At 34.5% G+C, this 20,528-nt stretch overlaps 1 protein-coding gene and 1 long non-coding RNA gene across 2 annotated transcripts; both read right to left on the minus strand.

The window, feature by feature from the left end:
• Window positions 1-5,183: 5,183 nt before the first annotated feature.
• Window positions 5,184-6,333, minus strand: LOC140867323 (NAC domain-containing protein 83-like). Its single transcript, XM_073272400.1, has 3 exons — window positions 6,013-6,333; window positions 5,610-5,896; window positions 5,184-5,510 (listed from the first exon to the last, which is right to left on the minus strand). The coding sequence occupies exons 1-3, from the start codon at window positions 6,299-6,301 to the stop codon at window positions 5,298-5,300; spliced, it is 789 nt and encodes a 262-aa protein (XP_073128501.1). The 5' UTR covers window positions 6,302-6,333; the 3' UTR covers window positions 5,184-5,297.
• Window positions 6,334-9,814: 3,481 nt separating this feature from the next.
• On the minus strand, window positions 9,815-10,912 carry LOC140865891 (uncharacterized). The gene is made up of 3 exons (XR_012144752.1): window positions 10,545-10,912; window positions 10,281-10,415; window positions 9,815-10,193 (listed from the first exon to the last, which is right to left on the minus strand). It is a non-coding gene; the product is annotated as an uncharacterized lncRNA (long non-coding RNA).
• Between the last annotated feature and the right edge of the window lie 9,616 nt (window positions 10,913-20,528).

A 20,528-nucleotide genomic window follows, 5' to 3' on the forward strand; every position in this document is an offset into this window, starting at 1 on the left:
GATGACAATTCAATCAATACATTTTCAAATAACTGAAATAAAAATTTTATTTAAAATGTCTTACAAGAATTAAAACTATATTTGATATATGAATGATATTAAAAAAATTTAGTTAAAAGAAGTTGTGAAATTATCTAAATTAAATTTGTTGAGTTAAAATTTGTTAACTCAATATATGTAAATATGCACAACATTTTAATAAAGTTATATAATATCATTAAATAAAATATTTTATATACGGACAGATCGTATCACAAGTAATGGTTTTTTAAAAATATTTTGAAATATATATAATTTTTTTTTAAATCTAAAAAAATATTATAATAATTAAGCCACACAATAAAGTTTTATATACTTGTGAATAAACATTGATAGTTTTGATTTTCTTCAAGGGTAAGTACTCGAAACTTGTGTTTAGGATTTTCAGTTGGGAGTTCAGATTTTATTTGAAAGATATAAAGAATAACGAAGCTTGAATTTTGAGTTTATTAATTATTTGATCGTGTGGTGAAATTTTTGGAATGATGAATACAATTACTTACTATATAGAATAGGATAGTGCACATTGAACTTGTACAGATTGAAAGCAGTCGAAGGATTGTGGTTGAAATTTACATCTAGAATTTGATCTATAATAAATTCGGACATTTCAAGATATATCATGACTTGAGCAGTTAGTAATAATGCTGTAAATTCATAAAGATCTTAAATTTTGATAAATGAAATTGGTGGATTTTTCGAATTGGAATGTGTTGGAGGTTAAAGATTTAGATCATGGTAAGCTTATAAATCAAGTTATAGTCAATTTGATCGAAAAATTATAATCGAAAAAAATCAAACTCGAGCTAGGTTATATGTCTCACGAGCCAGAAAACGATCCAGAAAGCGAGCTCGCTAACAAGCATTCTTAATGAGCCTGAGATTCTTTAATGAGCCTGCTAACGAGCCTTGCTTAATGAGCCCGAAAACGAGCTCACTAACGAGCCTAAAGACGAGCTCTCTAACGAGCCTGAAAACGAGCCGAACTCGATCCAGGCTCATTTACTATGATAAACGAGCCGAGCTCGAGTCGACCCCGAGCTTTTATATATATTAAACCAGCCGAGCCCGAGCCTTATGATAAAAGCTCGGATCGAGCTCGAGCCGAGCTCGAGCCCTTATTTCTGTCGAACTAGCCGAGCCCGAGTCTGATACTATTCGGCTCGGCTCATTTACATCCTTATGTTCAAGTATCCTATTACCTATACCAAATAAAAAGAAAAAAATTTTTTTTGGATTAAATTCGGTATAAAACATTAAAAATATGGTACGAATACATGATATTCGAGCACTTATTGGTAGGGTTAGGATTGGGTCGGGACCCGTCCCGTAACCTCCTTACCCGATTCCCGTCCCGATAGAAATTCAGATATTTTTTTTCTCCCGATCCCGCACCCGAGAAGTGTCGGGACCCGAATATTCGGGATCCCGTCGGGCCGGGAGAGGGTAATCCCGAACAATATTTTTTTTAAAAAAATTCTATGAAATTTTTTTTAAAAAAAAAATTTATGAAGAAGCTCAAAGAATTTCTTAGTACATTACAAATAAATTAAAATTTCTTTGTATATAACCATTAAAAACTAAAACATCTTCTTAGTACATTACAAATAAACTAAAACAACTATGTGATTAATACAATAAAAACATATAATTATTCATAATAATAAAAAACAAAATAATAATTTATAACTCAATGTTAATATTAAAAAAAGATAAATATAAATATTAAAAAATAATTATATGTAGATAATTATAAAATATTAATATTAAAACAAAAAATTATAAAAAAAATTCTATTTTTTAATTAAAAAATATTATTAATATATTCGGATCGGGTCGGAAATCCTGTCGGATAGAGTTTCCTATCCCGATCCCGATCCCAAAATTGATCGGGTTGGAAAAAGTTCGGGACGGAAAAAATTCGGGACGAAAACGGGTTGAGAATCGGGAAGGGTCGGGAGTTTTCAGAATTTTGCCAGCCCTACTTATTGGTTTAAATCTGGTACAAAAAATAAGATTTTGAGTATAAAATCTGCACATCTTTATTAATATGAACACTTGAAACATATGTTTGAGTACTCAAAAATCATATATTTGTACCAGATCTGACACATTTGGTACTCAAATAGCATATATTAGTACCACATTTTCAATGTTTTATACCGTTTTTCATCTAACGAATACAATGTGTCATCAATATCAATATTTACTTAGTACAGAAAAATCATATCTTTGTACCAGATCTAACACATTTGGTACTTCAATATCATATATTAGTACAATATTTCTAATGTTTTGTACCGATTTTTTATCCAAAAAATACAAATGTACGTGTCATTAATATCAATATTTGGTTACTGAGTACTCAAATATCATACATATTAACCAGAGTTGAAACAGTTGATACTCAAATATCATGTATTCGTAATATATTTCAATGTTTTGCACCAACTTTCATCCGAAAAAATCATGTTGGCCAAGGGAGAGTGCAAACAATTTTTTATTTCTGACAGAGATTGATAATGTATTTGAGTTTTAGTATAGGGACTAGGGGTGGGCAATCGGTTCGGGTAGTTCGGGTCCCGACCCGACCCGAAACCGATCTGATCGGGTGCAAAATTTGGGTAGATCGGGTTTTTAATCGGGTTCGGGTATTAACCGAACCCGATTAAAACTTAGTCGGTTCGGTTTCGGGTAATAAAATACTACCCGAAATACCTGATCGGGTACCTGACTATCCAATTATTATTATTTTTAAAAATATATATATAAGTTATATGGGCTTTGGAATTGGAATAAGCTCATTAATTTCAATAAATTTGATTGATATTAATCTTCAATTGGAGAACCCGGTCATATTGTAAATTTGGATCAAATGATTTTTAAATTTTTTTTTTGAAATTGATTTTTTTTAAATCTTAATCAAATTATTTTTCATAATTTTTGTTTTTATTTATTATTCATTCTTCCATGGGAAAATCTTGTCGTAATTGGAAACCTATGATTCAAATGATTTTTTCATGCTCGTTTTTTTTGTTTTTGAAATTGACACTAATAAAAAAAGAGCAAGAAAATTAAAATTATTTTTCTTCTTTAGGTACAAGGCTAAAACCGAACTCGACCCGACCCGAACCCGATTTAATCGGGTACCCGACTAGTTGTCGGTTCGGTTTCGGGTAGTGCAAAACACTACCCGACCCGAACTACCCGAAACCCGAATTACCCGACCCGTGCCCACCCCTAATAGGGACCGATAGATGTGTCAAAACGGGCTAGCGGAGCGGGCCGACTCACAACCCGTCGCAACCCACCATTAGGTTGCGCAGGGTGGGTCAACTCGACGGACTCGTGTGTAAATAATTGACAAGTTTTTGCGGGCCAACCTGCAACCCACTATTAGGCGGGGAGGGCCGGCCCACCTTTTAGGCAGGTTGTGAAATTGCTAACTAAACCCACCAATTTTGATGATGGGACGGGACAACCCGACGATCCTAGCCCATTTTGACACCTCTAAGGACTGAACACCAATTTATTCTTAATGTAACACCGGTATATATATGTTTTCTTTTCTTTTTTGTTAAATTAATTTTTTGAACTGTTGTGATACGATTTCACAGATTAATTTTGTGAGATCGATCCGACTCATTCTTTGAAAAATATTAGTTTTTTTATGTTAAAATATCATTTCTCGTGGAATATAATTATATATTAGTACACACACATACATGGTGTATAAAGATTAGGAACTTAATTTCTATGTTAAAGATTAAAGAAAAGTAGTTTAATTAAGAGGGGTGAACGTGCAAACGTTACTTCTGCAGTTCATCCACTTCAAAAGGGATTTTTTCACACACACACATGTGTGTGTGTAGGTGCTTTTGAATAGTATATATAGTTTGCTTGCTGCTGATATATACAGCCTCTGATTAATTTATGTCCAAAGAATAAATAATCTTCTTTCTGATACAAAAGTCAGCTGATTCATTTTATAACCTTTAGATTTTTGCCACTTTACTTTGGTTCGAAGTTGACTTAGAATTGCGCGCAGCTCACAGTTGTCTATATAACTTTTCTTCATCTCTAAAAAAAAATTTCTTCGTGTCTAAAAAAAAGAACTTTTCTTTATCCTTTAGCACTCTCTCTCCGATTTTTTTCCCCCAAAAGACAACATTTTATTAGTAGAAGATATAATAAATACACAAATTAGAAAATGAAGTCTACATAATATATCTTTATAAATATACCGTTTGGTTTGAGTGATAGGATAAGTAATAGTTAATACATTATTTGATTTGATGGATAGATTATAATTTATTTGATTTAATTGATGTAAAATTAATAATTAATAAATGGATAAATAATATGACGAAAATAACGCGAAGTTGAATGTGATGAGTTATACATATATTAATAATACATCAAACCAAACAATGACTAGTACTAATCTGATTGATCTCATTAATAATTATAAATAAGAATTAATATGTCCCCCCGGCCTCGACGAGACGACGAAGACGAACATCCCAGAGGCCGACATTGAAGAGGACTAGAGGAGATGGGAGACCAGATCTAGTTGAGGTCGATATATGATGCAGGGAATTATTAATGGTGCAAAGTACTCTTATCCTTTATTTATTTTATTTTATTTTGCTAATGCATGCGTTTACAAATTCGATCCCATTTAAATGATTACTGTATAAAGGTTAGTTAAGAGCTTAAATCGATTATTGACTCATGAGATACACGATGATTAATGATGAAATAATAAATGTATGATTTAAAGTATTATTTTTTAAATCAAATTATCCTAAAACTTGAATCAAACTAGGATTATGCATAGGATATTGTTGTTGAATCCCATTCTTGGCATAAGTTATCATTAAGTAAGTATTAGTTTAAGACTCTTTATTTTTTTATATTTTTTTTGACAAGGCTCTTTAATTATTTTCAAAAGAACCTTGACTTCTATATATGTATCATCGAGACCAACATTTAATCGAACATTTTGAAATATTATTATCATCACTGATTATATATAAATCTAACAACTCAGGACATCGTGTCTCTTGACCCAGTGACATAACCCTCTTCTCGTGTGGGAAAGGCCAGCCCTCGCGAACTAAGTTCATGAGGTGATGATATTACATAAAATACATTTAAATCTCAGCAGCTTGAAGAAATTTAACTACTCAAGAACTTTGAATATATAATCTCTAACAAGAATATGGAAAGAAAAACAAAAGTACATAAAATTATTGCTACTGATCATCACTGGAAACAATGTCTGAAGAGACCTCAGTTAGCATACTAGAAGAATCAGAGTCCATAGAAGAAGACGACGAACACGAAGACGAAGAATCATAGTTAATCCCAAGTCCGACGCTGTAATCAATTCTTGCCTCATCACTTGTTTTCTTCATACATAAATGGCACAAAACCCAATTTCCTATCGGAACCAAAGAGCCCTGCAACTATACATACAAAATCAAGATCCAATTAGTACCAAGAAAATTATATATACAAATATAACTTTATAAAAAAATTATAAAAAGGAGTACTACTAATCATACTGTCGATGTTTTTTTCTTATGCTGGATGGCACAATTAGCTGCTGTTGCAAGAGCAGCAATGCAATATTCATGCATGATCCAATCAGTCCGCGATACGCGAGCGTTCGTCCCCTCGTAGAACACCAGCGTCCTCTTGATCCCAACCAGTGGCAGAGTTTTCGAACATACTATTCGTTTCTCCGGGCCAATGACCCTCCAGAAACCAGCACGAGTTGGTATCACGGTTCGGTTCCGGTTCCCATAATTGGCTTTGTTGATGAAAAAGTACCTTTCTTGATCCGAACCGCCTATGCGAAAACAGAGCAAAATCAATCACGTACAGAAATAAAACTCTACTTTCTTTCATACATACATGGATGTATCATGTATAGCAAGCACTAAAGAATTATGATAATTAAATTACCTGTTGGAAAACTCCAGGGACGGGGACCCGAAACCGCGATTTCTGGGATGATCGAAGCAGGCAATGGGCATGAGAATACTTTCCGGGCCAAGTACTGAAACACGATCTCCTTATCCGTGGGCTGGAACCGGAATCCGGGAGGCAATTTGCTGATAACTCCATCTTTGACGAAGCTAAACTTGTCCATAGTCGACGAATTTTTCGCGAAAAGATGACGGAAGAAAATCTCTACGAAATTTAGGAAATTAAATAAATTATGAATGTGATTATGAATACGGCGATTACGCATCAAAGGGATTTTGAAAGAAGCAGAAACTTAGAGAGTAAGGCGTGGACGTGCATGGAGAATTCTTGTATATAAAGGAGCTAGTGTTTTAATGGCCTTCTACTTTATTTTCCTTTTGGGAAAACTTTTCTTTAGAAAAATGTTGTGTCCATGCCGTAATTGCGTATAATTTTTTTTTAATCTTAAAGCATATTTGTTTGTCTGTAAAAAGATATAAAAGTATAATTAGGGAAAATTGTTTTTTTGGTCCTGTATGTTTGTCATTTTGCGATTTCAGTCCATTATATTTTCAAATTTTATTTTTAGTCCGCTATCTTTATTTTTTTGACAATTTTAGTCTTTTTTTCGACGTGGCGCTGACGTGGCACCAATTCAGTGCTGATGTGGAGCTGACGTGTACAGTGTCACGTAAGTATTTTTGAATAAAAAGGACCGAAATTGCCAAAAATCAAAACATGCAGGACTACAACTGAAATTAAAAACATAGAGGACCAAAATCGCAAAGTGACAAACATACATGACCAAATTTGCAAATTTCCCAGTATAATTATTATCCCATGCACCTAATTCGGATTTATGAGTGGAGTTTAAACCATCGAGGGAAAATTAATTGTTTTCTCATTATCTTTATTTCTTATAATATTCGAGGGTATCAGAAAAAAACTACTTTTAATATGGCTTGAACATACCAAAATTTGTTTCCCAATTTACCTTTCTTTTCTTCAAAATTTTTTGAATTGAGAATTCATTGTGCACTATTTGGAAATTTTGTATATTTTAAAATTTTTTTAAAGAAAAATGAAAATTACTACATCACTATGTCTTGCAAATATTTCATCACACCTGAAATCTCACAAAAAAAATAAATTTCAATGATACAAATAACATATTTCAAATTTAATTATATTTCTTTTCATCTTTACACATATTAAATAATAAATTGATGTTGATCAATTCATTTATTATACACATATAAAACGTGTGCGTGGATATCTAATATATAATTACGTATTTAAAATTTGGGATTGACGCATGAACTTTAATGCTCTTGTTTCTTGTTTTTTTTTCTTTTTAGTATTTTTTTTATCTGTTATGTATGACACCGAAAAATATTAACATATCCGACATCATATCACAAATTAAATCAGAGTAGCTGGAAATTTAACATTAGTATGGAAAGACCGAAAATTTGATAGTTTAATTGACTAAAGTAGTGTTTGAAAGAATTTCTAGGAATCAATTTTTCAATTTTTTGTTAAAAACATTTCACAAAATATCAAATTTTTATTAACGAAAAGCTGATAAATGCTTCTAACAAGCTTTCTCAAACACTACTAAATCTAGAATATGATAAGTCCGTTGCCACGAAATTTATTTTCTCAATAATTAAATTTGTATTATTTATCAGACTTTATAAATCGTATGTTATAAAACATAAATTATTATTCTGGGCATAACACTATGTATTGTGAATGTGGGTTGGTTGAAAACTTGGACGGCTGACTTAAGGCTATCGTCATAATTACTAAATGGATTGATAATCTTGTTTTTAAATGCCAAATTATGGATGTCTGACATATAAAGTTAATTGCTCCACGTATATTTAACTTTTATTAAGGTTGGATTAAAATAATATAAAGATTAACGTTGGATTAAAATAATATAAAGAATGAAATATGTATGATATATATATATATATATATATATATATATATATATATCATACATATTTCATTCTTTATATTATTTTAATCCAACGTTAATCTTTATATTATATATATATATTTCTTGATTTTTAATTTAAAAATGATAGGGTCCGAAAGCGAAAAAGAATGAAAGAGGCTAGAGCTTTACAATAAAAGAAAATCCCTCCAAAGAGAAATTGACTTAAACTGGGATCGGATATAGGTTCTTTCCTTCGCGAGGAAGATGTTGCTTTGTTCAAATTTTTAGGTACAAAAGTCATATACACCATATAGCCAAAGGCAAATTAATACATCGTATAGCAAGTGACATGCCTTTGTGTTGGGTTTTTTTTTTTATTTCTAATGTAAATTAAAAAATAAATTTCAAAAATAATGTAAAATTAAAAAAATTTCACAAATACTGTAAAACGCCAAGTCTAACAGTGGATGCTCGTGTACACGTAGCAGCGTCCTCCGCCACGTATAAGTTGGCAGCGTCCTCCGCCACGGGGCGCGGACGCTGCCGGACGCTGCCTAGTAGGCAGCGTCCTCCGTCACGTGGCAGAGGACGATACCTACGTGTACACGAACGTCCACTGTCAGACTTGGCGTTTTACAGTATTTGTGAATTTTTTTTAATTTTACGGTATTTTTGAATTTTATTTTTTAATTTACATTAGAAATAAAAAAAACCTTTGTGTTCTATGAAATGTCATACATACTAATAAGTAATATGATATAACTTCTACTCCTCATCCCAGATATGAAAACAGTATTTTTTTTTTACATTTATCTCAATAACATAGTCAAATGTTTATATGTAAATATTATATTATCTATTTTTCTTGTCAATCTATTTGTATTTGACATTTGTACGATCGTTCATGCTCTCGGTGATTTATATTCGTGAGACGGATCAATCCGATTCATATAACAAGTACGTAGAAAAGAATTGACTGTTAGCAAATGTTCTGGCCAAGCTTTATATTCGATTCAAAGGGATCTCTAAAAAAATAACGTATAGAATCTAACATCAAATTCATTGGGCATCATTCAAATGCAAAAATAAAAAATAAAAAAGTATTCGAATAAATTGTATTATTGATGTCTTTTGTGTCCACTGGTCAGTTCCATTTTACACGGACACCATAAACATATTAATACCTAAGGAAAGAGCGTGTCAAAATCACAAGTATTCACTGCTTTATTCAGATGATTATTTAAATATTCAATTAATATTTAAAAAATTAATTAATCTTTTTTGTTAGATGGACTCAATTTGTTGAATTGAATAATAATGTATTGAATTTCAAAATATTTTTTTCCAGATATTGTTAGTTTCTTTATCTACTACAATAATTAAGGTTAATTGCATACACTACACTTGTGAAATCCCGAAGTTACTAAAAATCTCTAATAAAAAAATGATCAATTAATTCCACGTGTTTACAAATGTTGAGCATGCAAATACTCTAATACTCATGTTTTCAATTTCGAGTATATTCATCCTCTTGTCTTACAGTATTTGAGGTTTCAACAAACTAATGATTTCACATGGGTATGCAATTATACCAAAAATATATCCCTAATAGTTTTTTTCCTTCATAAAACCCCACTGAAATTTTAAAAATAGATATTTGTTTTCCTGTTTTGACAATATTAGCCTATTAGGTACAAAAAATTGTGTATTTCTAATGTGAAAGATGCATTGGAGTAGATCTAAAAAGTATTATAATAATACAACGGAATTTTTGAAAAAATGTTCTCCACATATAATCTTTAAATAACAATTAAGATATACAATATACAGAAACCATCCTGGCGCCAGATATGCAGGTTGGCATAACAGTGGGCCTCCAACCAGATACGTTGGAATCAATTTAGTCTCAAGTCCTCCAAAATAAATTCAATATGTAAAATCATATTCATTAAGGGTAAATTACATTTCTCAAACAAAAATAAGACGACAATTCCTAGATCCTCGTGGAAAATAAGAAATTCGCTGAAGCACGTTTAGTTTAGAATCACTATCATGAGATGCTGAATCTATCTTTATGGTTCAAGATTTTAGCATGCCTCAAAATATATCTTACCATGTTTAACTCATGCTCTCCACCTGCAAATCCACAAATATATACGAATTTAAGGGATGATAACAGGCACACCGGTAAATCCTTAGGCTCCCTCCAGCACTTTAGCTGGCCCTCTACCTGAAAGTAACACCAATTTCCTTTAAGTTCACAAAGAAAAACGGGAAGATTTTCTCCATAATAAGTCTTTCAATGGCATCAAGAAACCTTTTTAACAGTAAGAGATTCCAACTTATATGCACTTTCGAGGAATTCTGTCAAGATATGCCAATCAGCTTCTAATATCAGTTTGGTCAAATTATGAAACCTCACAGTCGCAAAGTAGAATGTCGGATTCCAAAGCTTAAGATAAGTTATTGTATCAATACACGGGCTAACGCATAATCATAATAATTTTAATAAACAATGTGATTGGTCAGAGTAATGCAGTTAAAATTATATAAATTCTCATAATGAAAACAAAAAACATACCTTCATTGAAGCACGGATCCTAAATGTTAAACTTTTCGCGTTAGAGAGCTTCTCAACCAATTGAAAAATATCACTCCATCAACTAATGTTTACTTCCTCAACTTCGGGATTGTTTTGTTCATCTTCTGAATCTAAGTCTTCCGAAGAATGGTAATCACCGGATAACCTAACGTGCGCTACAACTAACGAGGATAGCTTTTCGAGCGAAATTAAACAGGAAATAGTACCATCTATCCAAATATATTGAACTGCAGGAACATCTAGCATCAGCTTGTGGTCATGGTCTAATTCATAATGAGTGACCGAAAACCTCAGCACAAGTGATCTGCGTGGGGGAACATAAGCTGAAAATATCACATACTTCCGAATCATCTTTAATGACCAAATTCTCTATAGCCAAACATCCAGAAACCAAGTTAGTAAGAGTTTCAGAATCCTCATAATAATTCGATACAAGATTGAGTGTCTTAAGTTTAGGCAAACATACAACACCGGGTTTGGCAGAGATGGTACACCAATGAAGAGACAACTCAACAAGAGTTGTACACTTGAAACAGCAACGAGGCAACTGGACTTTATAAAAATAGGAGAGAGAGAGAGAACTTGAACATTGCGCGCAATGGCAGCGCTTAACCATGCATCAATTTGATATCGGGTAATAACATTATGTGGGCAGATGCGTAAACTATCTATGGACCCATTGTGCAGCAACAGAACCCTGTAAACCATATCAGCAAAACCAATTCTGTTTTCGGCCTCCTCGGAACGAATAGATGATTCCACAAAACGAAGATGGCGGACGGAAGTCCATACGAACCTCCAACGTCTTGCTAGCACACTTGTTCTCACATAACATTTAGTTTCGAGAAAAGAGAGAATGTGACATAGAATTGGGTCAGGCAAGCTGCTTATTATATCCATACCAAATAATAATTAATCTCCAGAAATAGAAGAGATTTAGAAGCTAGGGTTCCTCGTTCTTATTTTAGAGGAAAACAAAAATCACCAAGTTGGATTCTTTCTCCTTTATTCGATTGACATGAAGTATGGCTTCTAGATGTCGGAAATTCTGAAACCCCAAATCCGAAAAGTAAAGAAACAATTGGAAAATAAATACTCACTAGAAGCGAATCAGCGATCAGAAATGATGATAGAAGAACGTTTGGGTTCCCATCTCCAGATGTTGAAGAGATTTTACAGCACAAATCTAGAACTTTGTTCCGAACTTTAACTCAGTGTTTTTTTTAAAAATAAAAAAAAAATTTACTCAATTTCCTCCTAACCTCATATTTAGGCTTTTTTTTTATTCGATTAAATAATGGATAATCAAGTATAATATATACTAGCAACTCAACACACATATTTGGTGTGAAATATTTGTTTGCACATGTTTTTTAAATTTTCAATTTAATTACCATATTGTAAAAAATAAGTATAACATAATATTTAGTAAGATAATCCTTTATATAAAATATGATAAATTAAATATTTGTACGAAATTAAAGTAGTTTTTTGGATAGCTTTTAGAAAGCACTTCTCAGCTTTTTATTAACAAAATTTTGTAATTTTATAAAATTTTGTTAATGAGAAGCTGAGAAGTGATTTCTAGAAGCTCTTCTAAACACTACCTAAATATGTTTAAAAGTTAATGTGTGAAAATATAGGTTTGAAATTAAGAAAAAAGGCTTTAACAAAAAAAAACAGTTATTATTTACTCTATTGTTTTATTAATAACTAGCAAAAGATGCACACATAATGTGTGTGTGGTCAATATGACATAAACCAAATTGAATATAGTTTACTTCAATATAGGAGAAGTTGGTGCAATTATTAATAATGTAGTTGAATGTCGTTCTCAAAATATAAAGTAGTTTTTTTTCGTTTTTGTTTTTCATCAATTTTCACCTTTTTCAATGTAAATATATAAAATTTTAAATAACTATCAAGAGTTAAATGGTAAATATACTTTGGTGTCATCAAAGCATACCAAAATAATTTTTAAAGGTGGCTCAAGTTTTAGATTAATAGTATAGATATATACAAATACACATACTTAGTGTACAAATATTTATTGTATAGTAGGGCACAGAGTTTATGAATGAAATATAATAAACAAAATATTATTTACAACCTTAATTAATATTAAAAAAAAGTAATACTCAATATTAGAAATAAATTTAAAAAACCCTTAAAAAAGAAATAATTGTATCACAGATTTAATATTGTCAAAAATGGTTATTTAGAGGTAAAAACATTTCATGTACAACAACCCAACGTGGCAAGAGGCAGGGGCGAACCCAGAAATTTTTTTCAGAGGGCGTAATTAAGAGCATAGCCACGTGTTGTTCCGTCGGGTGGTAGCTTAGGTGACCACTTTTTTTTTTCTATTTTGAATACATTAAATTTAGTTCATTTTGTCAATATATATGTTAACAATTTTAAAAATAAAAAGATACAGGTTAAACACATTAAAAATTGAGATATCAGAAAAATGCAATTCAGGCAAAAATAAAAATCTAATTATATTAAACGATAAAATTCATAAAAAAATCACGAATACATAATTTATATCATTAAATGAGAAGCAAAAAATTTTAAATAGTGTCATAAATATGTAATATTTTATTATATTATTTGATAAGTGTCTAAATAATTTTATTTTTTAATATATAACACAAAATAAATTAAAATTGATATGTATTATATTTTATTTTATTAAATAAATAATATAAATATATAATAAAAAAATTTATGAAAAATTGAGGGGGTGGCCTGTGCCCCTTAGACCCTATATGGGTCCGCCCATGGCAAGAGATAAAACATGAAAATTTTATAAAATCTTCCGGGGTTAGGATTTTTATTAAATTTTCTCATGAGATAAGTATGCATTTTATATATTTCAGATGTAGTAGTTAGATGGAAAAAAACTCGTTTACTTTTACTAGCCAGTGAGCAGCCAACACTTTCTGATAAAGAGCCGTCAACATATCTGTTGAATCCGACATTTTGGTGATAACAAACAACAACTCATTGTATAGGAGTTTTCTGCCAATCTTTTGTATTACAGGTATCTACCGTAGCTGCTATCTCTACCACAACTGCAAGTGCTACCGCAACCATCTAGCACTTTGTCTATCTACCGCAAGCTTGTCAACCGCCTTTGTCTATCGACCGTTGCAGCTACCTTGTCTATCGACCGGTTGCAGTTACTAAGTCTATCAACTGGTTACTCAAACCAACAGAGGGTAAATCTATCTACCGGTAGGATGCTGATTGCTTATAAAGATAACTCAAGTCAAATACTTGAGACAAGACATTCGTTGCAAGATCTTTTATCAAGAGCAGAACCGGCGTATCAGAAGATTTCTTGGTTCTTGCATCGAGACAGCAGGTTGCACTAAAATGGCAAAAACGCAGAATGGCTACAAATAAAGCATTCGACCGTTTATCCCATATTTGGACCCTGAAAGTTATCTGCATTTAAAGAAGTGTACGATCTTCATGCAGAATCATCAATGCATTTATGAAGCATTAAATGTGCATTCAATGCAGCCTCAGAACGTTCAAAATAAAGACGTTGATGATAGGCCTATATAAAGGGAAGATTGCTCAAGAAGAACAACAACAACGGACAATCAACTCAATCATTTGAATATTATCATAATCCTTCATCTGATATACAAAAGCAATATCTGAGCACACTTATACGATCATACACTTACTGCTCAAATCAACCCTCGCCTACATATTACATATCTGATCTTCAAGGATCAATCTAGGGTTTCCAAGCCTCTCGACCGCTCTGCAGTTTGAGAAGCTCAACCGGACCTCGTCCACTACTGAAGAGACTTGAAGCTACTCTGAAAGCTTCCACCAGTCTGATAAGAACTGAGAATCTTATCTGTGTAAATCTAGGAGTTTTGGATTAGGCATTGGATAAGTCCTAAGTCTGAAGTGGGTGTATTGAAAGACGTTGTAATAACCAAAGTCTTCTAGTGAATTCCTTCCTAAGTGGAAGAAGGGGAGACGTAGAAGGATTAAGCCTTCGAACTTCCATAAAACGTGTCTTATTCATTATTGCATACTTACCATACATCTTCCATAAACCGTGTCTTATTCAACCCCCCTCTACCCTCTGAACCGATCCCAACAAGTGGTATCAGAGAGGGTTTTTCCTCAACTGTTGATCTAAAGCTTTGAAATCATGACTTCTTTCAACAAAATTCATATGTTCTCTAAAAAAGATTATGATGACTGGAAAATTCGTATGCAGACACATCTTGCAGCACAGGACGATGACATGTTATATGTCATAACAGACGGTCCTATCAAAATCATGAATGTCAACCCAGCTCTGACCGTTGGTGCAGGACAAATGATTGAGAAACCAAGAGCTGAGTGGACCACCGAGGACAAAAAGAAGGCCAATCTCGACAATGTGGCCAGGAACATCCTCTACAAGACACTGGACAAGAATATGTTCAGCAAAATCAAGTCATGCTCCACAGCAAAGGAGATTTGGGAGAAGCTCACTCAGCTGTGTGAAGGAAATGACCAGACCAAGGAAAACAAGCTCACTATGGCCATCCAAAAATATGATAATGCCAAAATAAAGCCAGGGGAAACCATGGCTGAATTTGATGAACGGTTTAGTAGTATCATCTGTGATCTCATTGCTTTAGGTAAAATGTATACTAACCGTGAAATTGCTGTGAAGGTTATGAAAAGATCTGCCTAAAGAATGGGAGATCAAGACAGTGGCCATGAGGGAGTCCAAAGACTTAAGCAAAGTTGAACTGCATGACCTGTTTGCAGATCTCAAAGCTTACGAGTTCGAGCTCAACATGAGAACAGAAGATGAACCATCCACCTCTCAACCAACCAAGGCCTTAACCTCAACGGTGATGCGCTCACCGGTCGAGGAAGCTCCAAAAAGATCAGCTGAGCAAATCAGCAACGAGGCCATGACACTCTTCTTCAAGAAATTCGGTAAATTTATGCGTAAAAACAATTCCAAGTTTAAACCATATCATAAATCGGACCATACAGACGATGGTCCCACCTATTTTAACTGTGGCAAACCAGGCCACTTCATTGCAGAATGCACCAAGCCAAAGAGCAATGATCAGAAGCAATTCTTCGAAAGGAGAAGGGGCAAGGATGACAAAAGGAAGTTTAGAAAGAGGAGAGACCAGAAGGTTCTAGTAGCAGACGAAAGCAAGAGCAAGTGGGCTGAGTCTGACTCTGATAACCCCAATACCGGAAGCTCCTCAGATGACAGCGATGATGAAAAGGTGGAATGTCTTATGGCTGACATCGAAGAAGAAACTGAGGAGGTATTTGACTTTGGTTCACCCGAATTCACTCATAGCGATCTAGTTACTGCTTTACACGAAATGGATAATGAGTACAAAACATTATCCAAGGAATTCGAGGAAGTAAAGGCAGAAAGAGCTGACCTAAAAGATAAGTCAAGCGAATCAAGCTGCATGCAGCGAAAGGAGCTTGATGGTCTTAAGGTCAAGCTAAATCTGCTGGCTACTGAGAATGACACTCTGAGAAGAGTATTCCAAGCAACCTTGACTGAGAACAAAAAATTACTTGAAACCATTAAAGCTTGGAATAAATCTTTTGCAACCATTGACAAGATTCAAGAAATCCAAAGACCGGTACATGACAAAACCGGTCTAGGGTTTGGAACAAATGAACAGTCTATGGAATCTTGTATTCAGTCGAGTCTGGACAAAGGCAGTCTTAACAAAATAAGATTTGTTAGGTCCAGCACGATATATGAACATGATGAGTGCAGCGTTGATAAAAATCAGAAAGTATCCAATGAACAAAGCTCCAAGCATAAAGGGCTGGGATATGTGGATTCCCAGACCTCTAATCGAAGAAAAACTTGGATTCAACCAAAACCTAATGAAAAAGGAAAGGGAAACCAATCTAATTTCAAAAGGCCATGGAATGAGTCCAACTACTCTAAGAGAAGATGGTCAAAGGAGAAGCCTTTCCAGTACTTCAATTGCAGGCCAGTTCAAAAGAGATACATACTAACTGATAAGGATCAAAGAATCAAGCAGCACACAGCAACTTTACAAGCACACACATTCACTGCTTATAGACCGCACAGATTTCTGGACACACACGGGCAAATCTGTAAGGGTGTTCCAGGTGTGGGTCCCGAAAGGGCTAATCCGACCTGGACCCTACTAGATATGGGTACCAAAAGTTCTTCTTTTTTAACAGGTACTAAAAGTTCAAATGGGCGAGAAGATCACTTCCATCGAGGACACTACCTGGTACTTAGATAGTGGCTGCTCACGGCACATGACAGGGAATCTAGATCTCCTAACAGAAGTTGTGCAATGCAAAGGACCAAAGATCAGCTTTGGAGACAACTCCAAAGGTAAAACCGTGGGTAAGGGTAAGATTATCCATGGTAACATCATTATTAAAGATGTTTTGCTTGTTGACAACCTATGCTATAATTTGATAAGCATTAGCCAACTGTGACAATGGTCATGCGGTCGAGTTTCACAAGCACACTTGCATTATCAAAAATGACAAAGGTGAGACTCTCATGACCGGTATAAGAGACCTAAACACCTACAAGGTAAACTGGTCTTGCTCACATATTTCTTCACCTACTTGTCTTACTGCTCATCATGATAAACATTGGTTGTGGCATAAGCGGTTAAATCATCTAATAAGTCCATTTCCAATTTGAGAAAGCACGAATTTGTTTCTGGTCTGCCTGAAGGAGATTTTGTAAAAGACAAAGTATGTCCTGCTTGTCAATTAGGAAAGCAGGTGAGAGCAACTTTTAAAAATAAAGGGTGTATGTCTTCTTCCAAATGCTTAGATTTACTTCACATGGACCTCTTTGGTCCTATACCAGTGAGAAGCATAGGGGAATGAGATATGCTCTTGTAGTGATAGATGAATTTTCTCGATTTACTTGGATCATCTTCCTCTCTTCAAAAGATCAAACTGCACCTCACCTGATTAAGCCTTTTAAACACTTGCAAAATGAAAAATCTACTGTGATAGATAGAATCAGGAGTGATCGAGGGACTGAATTTTTAAACACCACTCTTGTGACCTATCTAGATGATCAGGAAATCAAGCATGAGTTGTCAGCTGCTAGATCTCCACAGCAAAATGGGGTTGCTGAAAGAAGGAACCGTAACTTAAAAGAAGCAGCTAGAACTATGATTGCTGATTCTAATGTTTCTCAACGGCTTTGGGCAGAAGCAGTTAACACAACTTGCTATACTCAAAACAGATCTATGATTAATAAACGATTTAACAAAACTCCATATGAGATCTGGAATGGCACAAAACCTGATATTTCATATTTCAAAATCTTTGGGTGCAAATGCTTTATCCACAACAATGGTAAAACTCATTTGACAGGCTTCGATGCCAAAGCAGACGAAGGAATTTTTATTGGTTACTCAGACGTTAGCAGAGCTTATCGAGTGTTCAATTAAAGATCACTAACGGTCGAGGAAACCATTCATGTTGTTTTTGATGAGTCTATTTTATGTACAGAACAATCTCAAGGGAGCATAAATGATCTGAGCCATAGACTGGAAAACACAAATCTACAGGAAGAGAGTGACAGTGATCCATATCCTCCAAAGAAGGATGATCCAGTTCCCTCTACCGAGTGTGATCAAATAATACCAGTAGAGGACCTACCGGTTGACAACGATCCTCCTGCCAATGATGATCCAGTAGACGAGGAAGCTTCTCAACAATTTGATGACAACATTTTAGGGAATTATTTTATGTGGAACAAAGATCATCCACCTGGGTTGGTCATAGGTGACCCCTCTGCTCCTCGAAAAACGCGTGGGAAAATGATTAATGAATTCTTGTATGCAGCTTTTATATCTCAGATAGAGCCCAAGAAGATCGATGAAGCTCTATTAGATGCCAGCTGGATTGAAGCTATGCAAGAAGAGTTGAATCAATTCACCCGCAACAATGTTTGGCATCTAGTTCCTCGACCGGAAAATCAAAATGTTATGGGAACTAGATGGGTGTTTCGTAACAAGCTCGATGAACATGGCACTGTTGTGCGTAACAAAGCTCGACTTGTTGCTCAAGGATTCAGACAAGAAGAAGGCATAGACTTTGAGGAATCTTTCGCACCAGTTGCAAGACTAGAAGCAATCCGCATCTTTCTTGCCTATGCAGATTTCAAGGACTTTAAAGTATATCAAATGGATGTCAAGTATGCATTTCTCAATGGACTACTTCAAGAAGAGGTGTACGTTGAACAACCACCAGGTTTTGTCAATCCTATTCATCCTCAATATATCTATAAACTTGACAAAGCTCTTTATGGATTAAAACAAGCACCTCGCGCCTGGTATGATACTTTGCTAAAATTTTTGCTGGAACATGATTTCCAAATAGGAACGGTCGATAAGACCCTCTTTAAATTTGTAAAAGGTGATCATGTTTTACTAGTGCAAATTTATGTTGATGACATTATATTTGGGTCAACTAACCCCAATTTGTGCTCAAAGTTCTCTAAGATGATGCAGGAGAAATTTGAAATGAGTATGATGGGCGAGCTAACCTTCTTTCTTGGATTGAAAATAAAGCAACTTGAAACTGGAATATTTATCAATCAATCCAAGTATGCCAAGGAACTGGTAAAGAAGTTTGGAATGGAACAGTGTTCAACCGTATCTACCCCCATGAGTGCATCAATTAAACTTGATAAAGATTAAGGGGGAATTCCGGTCGAGGTAACACTGTATCGAGGCCTTATTGGCTCACTACTTTATTTGACTTCCAGTCGACCGGATATCATGTACTTAGTTTGTTTATGTGCTAGATTTCAAGCAGCACCTAAGAAATCTCATTTCATTGCCGCCAAACGTATAATTAAATATATTAAAGGCACTACTAATGTGGGTCTTTGGTATCCCAAAGATTCAAATCTTAATCTTATTGGCTATTCAGATGCAGATTATGCAGGTTGTAGAATTGATCGCAAAAGTACAAGCGGCACATGTCAATTCCTTGGAGATAGACTGATCTCTTGGTCAAGTAAGAAGCAGACATCAATTGCTACCTCGACCGCCGAAGCAGAATACCTTGCTGCTGGCAGCTGTTGTGCTCAAATACTCTGGATTCAACAGCAGCTCAATGATTATGGAATCCGGTCGAGTGAAGCTCCAATCTACTGTGACAATACAAGTGCCATAGCCATCACTCACAATCCAGTGATGCATTCAAGGACAAAGCACATTGATGTCAGACATCACTTTATCCGAGATCATGTCTTAAAGAAGGAAATCAGGCTGGAATACATATCTACCAATCAGCAAGCAGCAGACATATTCACCAAGCCTCTACCGGACACTAAGTTTTCATATTTTCGAAATATTCTTGGCTTAGTAGACATAACTTAGTATACATGCTCTTAGGGGGAATGATTACTAGTATGACTTTAATGGCTTAGCTGTTACATTGCCTTAAATGTTTTGCATATCATCCGCCTTTAGCTAGTCCCTGACAGGCTCCGTACTAGCCGCCTTGTGCTTTGAACCAAAAGTAACAGATTGGGCGCGACGATTGTGTACTTCAAAACTTTTTGAAATTCAAAATTTTTATTTGCAAACACATGACATCACCCTATGGCCCATAGGTTCCTATATATACTCCTTTCAACTCGCACATAAACTTTTCACCATTGCTAAAGCTTTCATACTGCATAAAATATCATCTCTTATTACTCTCAAGCTTTTGCTTACTTTCTGTTCAAGTTCTTACTCATAGCTTATCATGTCGATCCAGAAGGCTTGCCTTGCCATCAGCTTTGACTCCGTTATTGAGGCAAATAATGCAGGAATCACTGAGGTCTTCACCATGCTTGAAGCCTCCGGACTGAAGAAGTTTCTGGGCAGCAGCGCCATCTGCGATCTGCCTGTCTTGAAGGACTTCTTTGCTACAGCCCAG

The sequence above is a fragment of the Henckelia pumila genome, chromosome 4 (assembly GCF_033568475.1).
Source record: "Henckelia pumila isolate YLH828 chromosome 4, ASM3356847v2, whole genome shotgun sequence".
In the NCBI taxonomy this organism is placed as follows: domain Eukaryota; kingdom Viridiplantae; phylum Streptophyta; class Magnoliopsida; order Lamiales; family Gesneriaceae; genus Henckelia; species Henckelia pumila.

Coding starts and splice junctions, on each gene's coding strand:
- LOC140867323 (XM_073272400.1), bottom strand. CDS start 6,301: ATGCGTAATCGCCGTATTCATAATCACATTCATAATTTATTTAATTTC. Junction 5,897..6,012: donor TCCCTGGAGTTTTCCAACAG/GTAATTTAATTA, acceptor GTTTTCGCATAG/GCGGTTCGGATCAAGAAAGG. Junction 5,511..5,609: donor ATAAGAAAAAAACATCGACA/GTATGATTAGTA, acceptor TTGTATGTATAG/TTGCAGGGCTCTTTGGTTCC.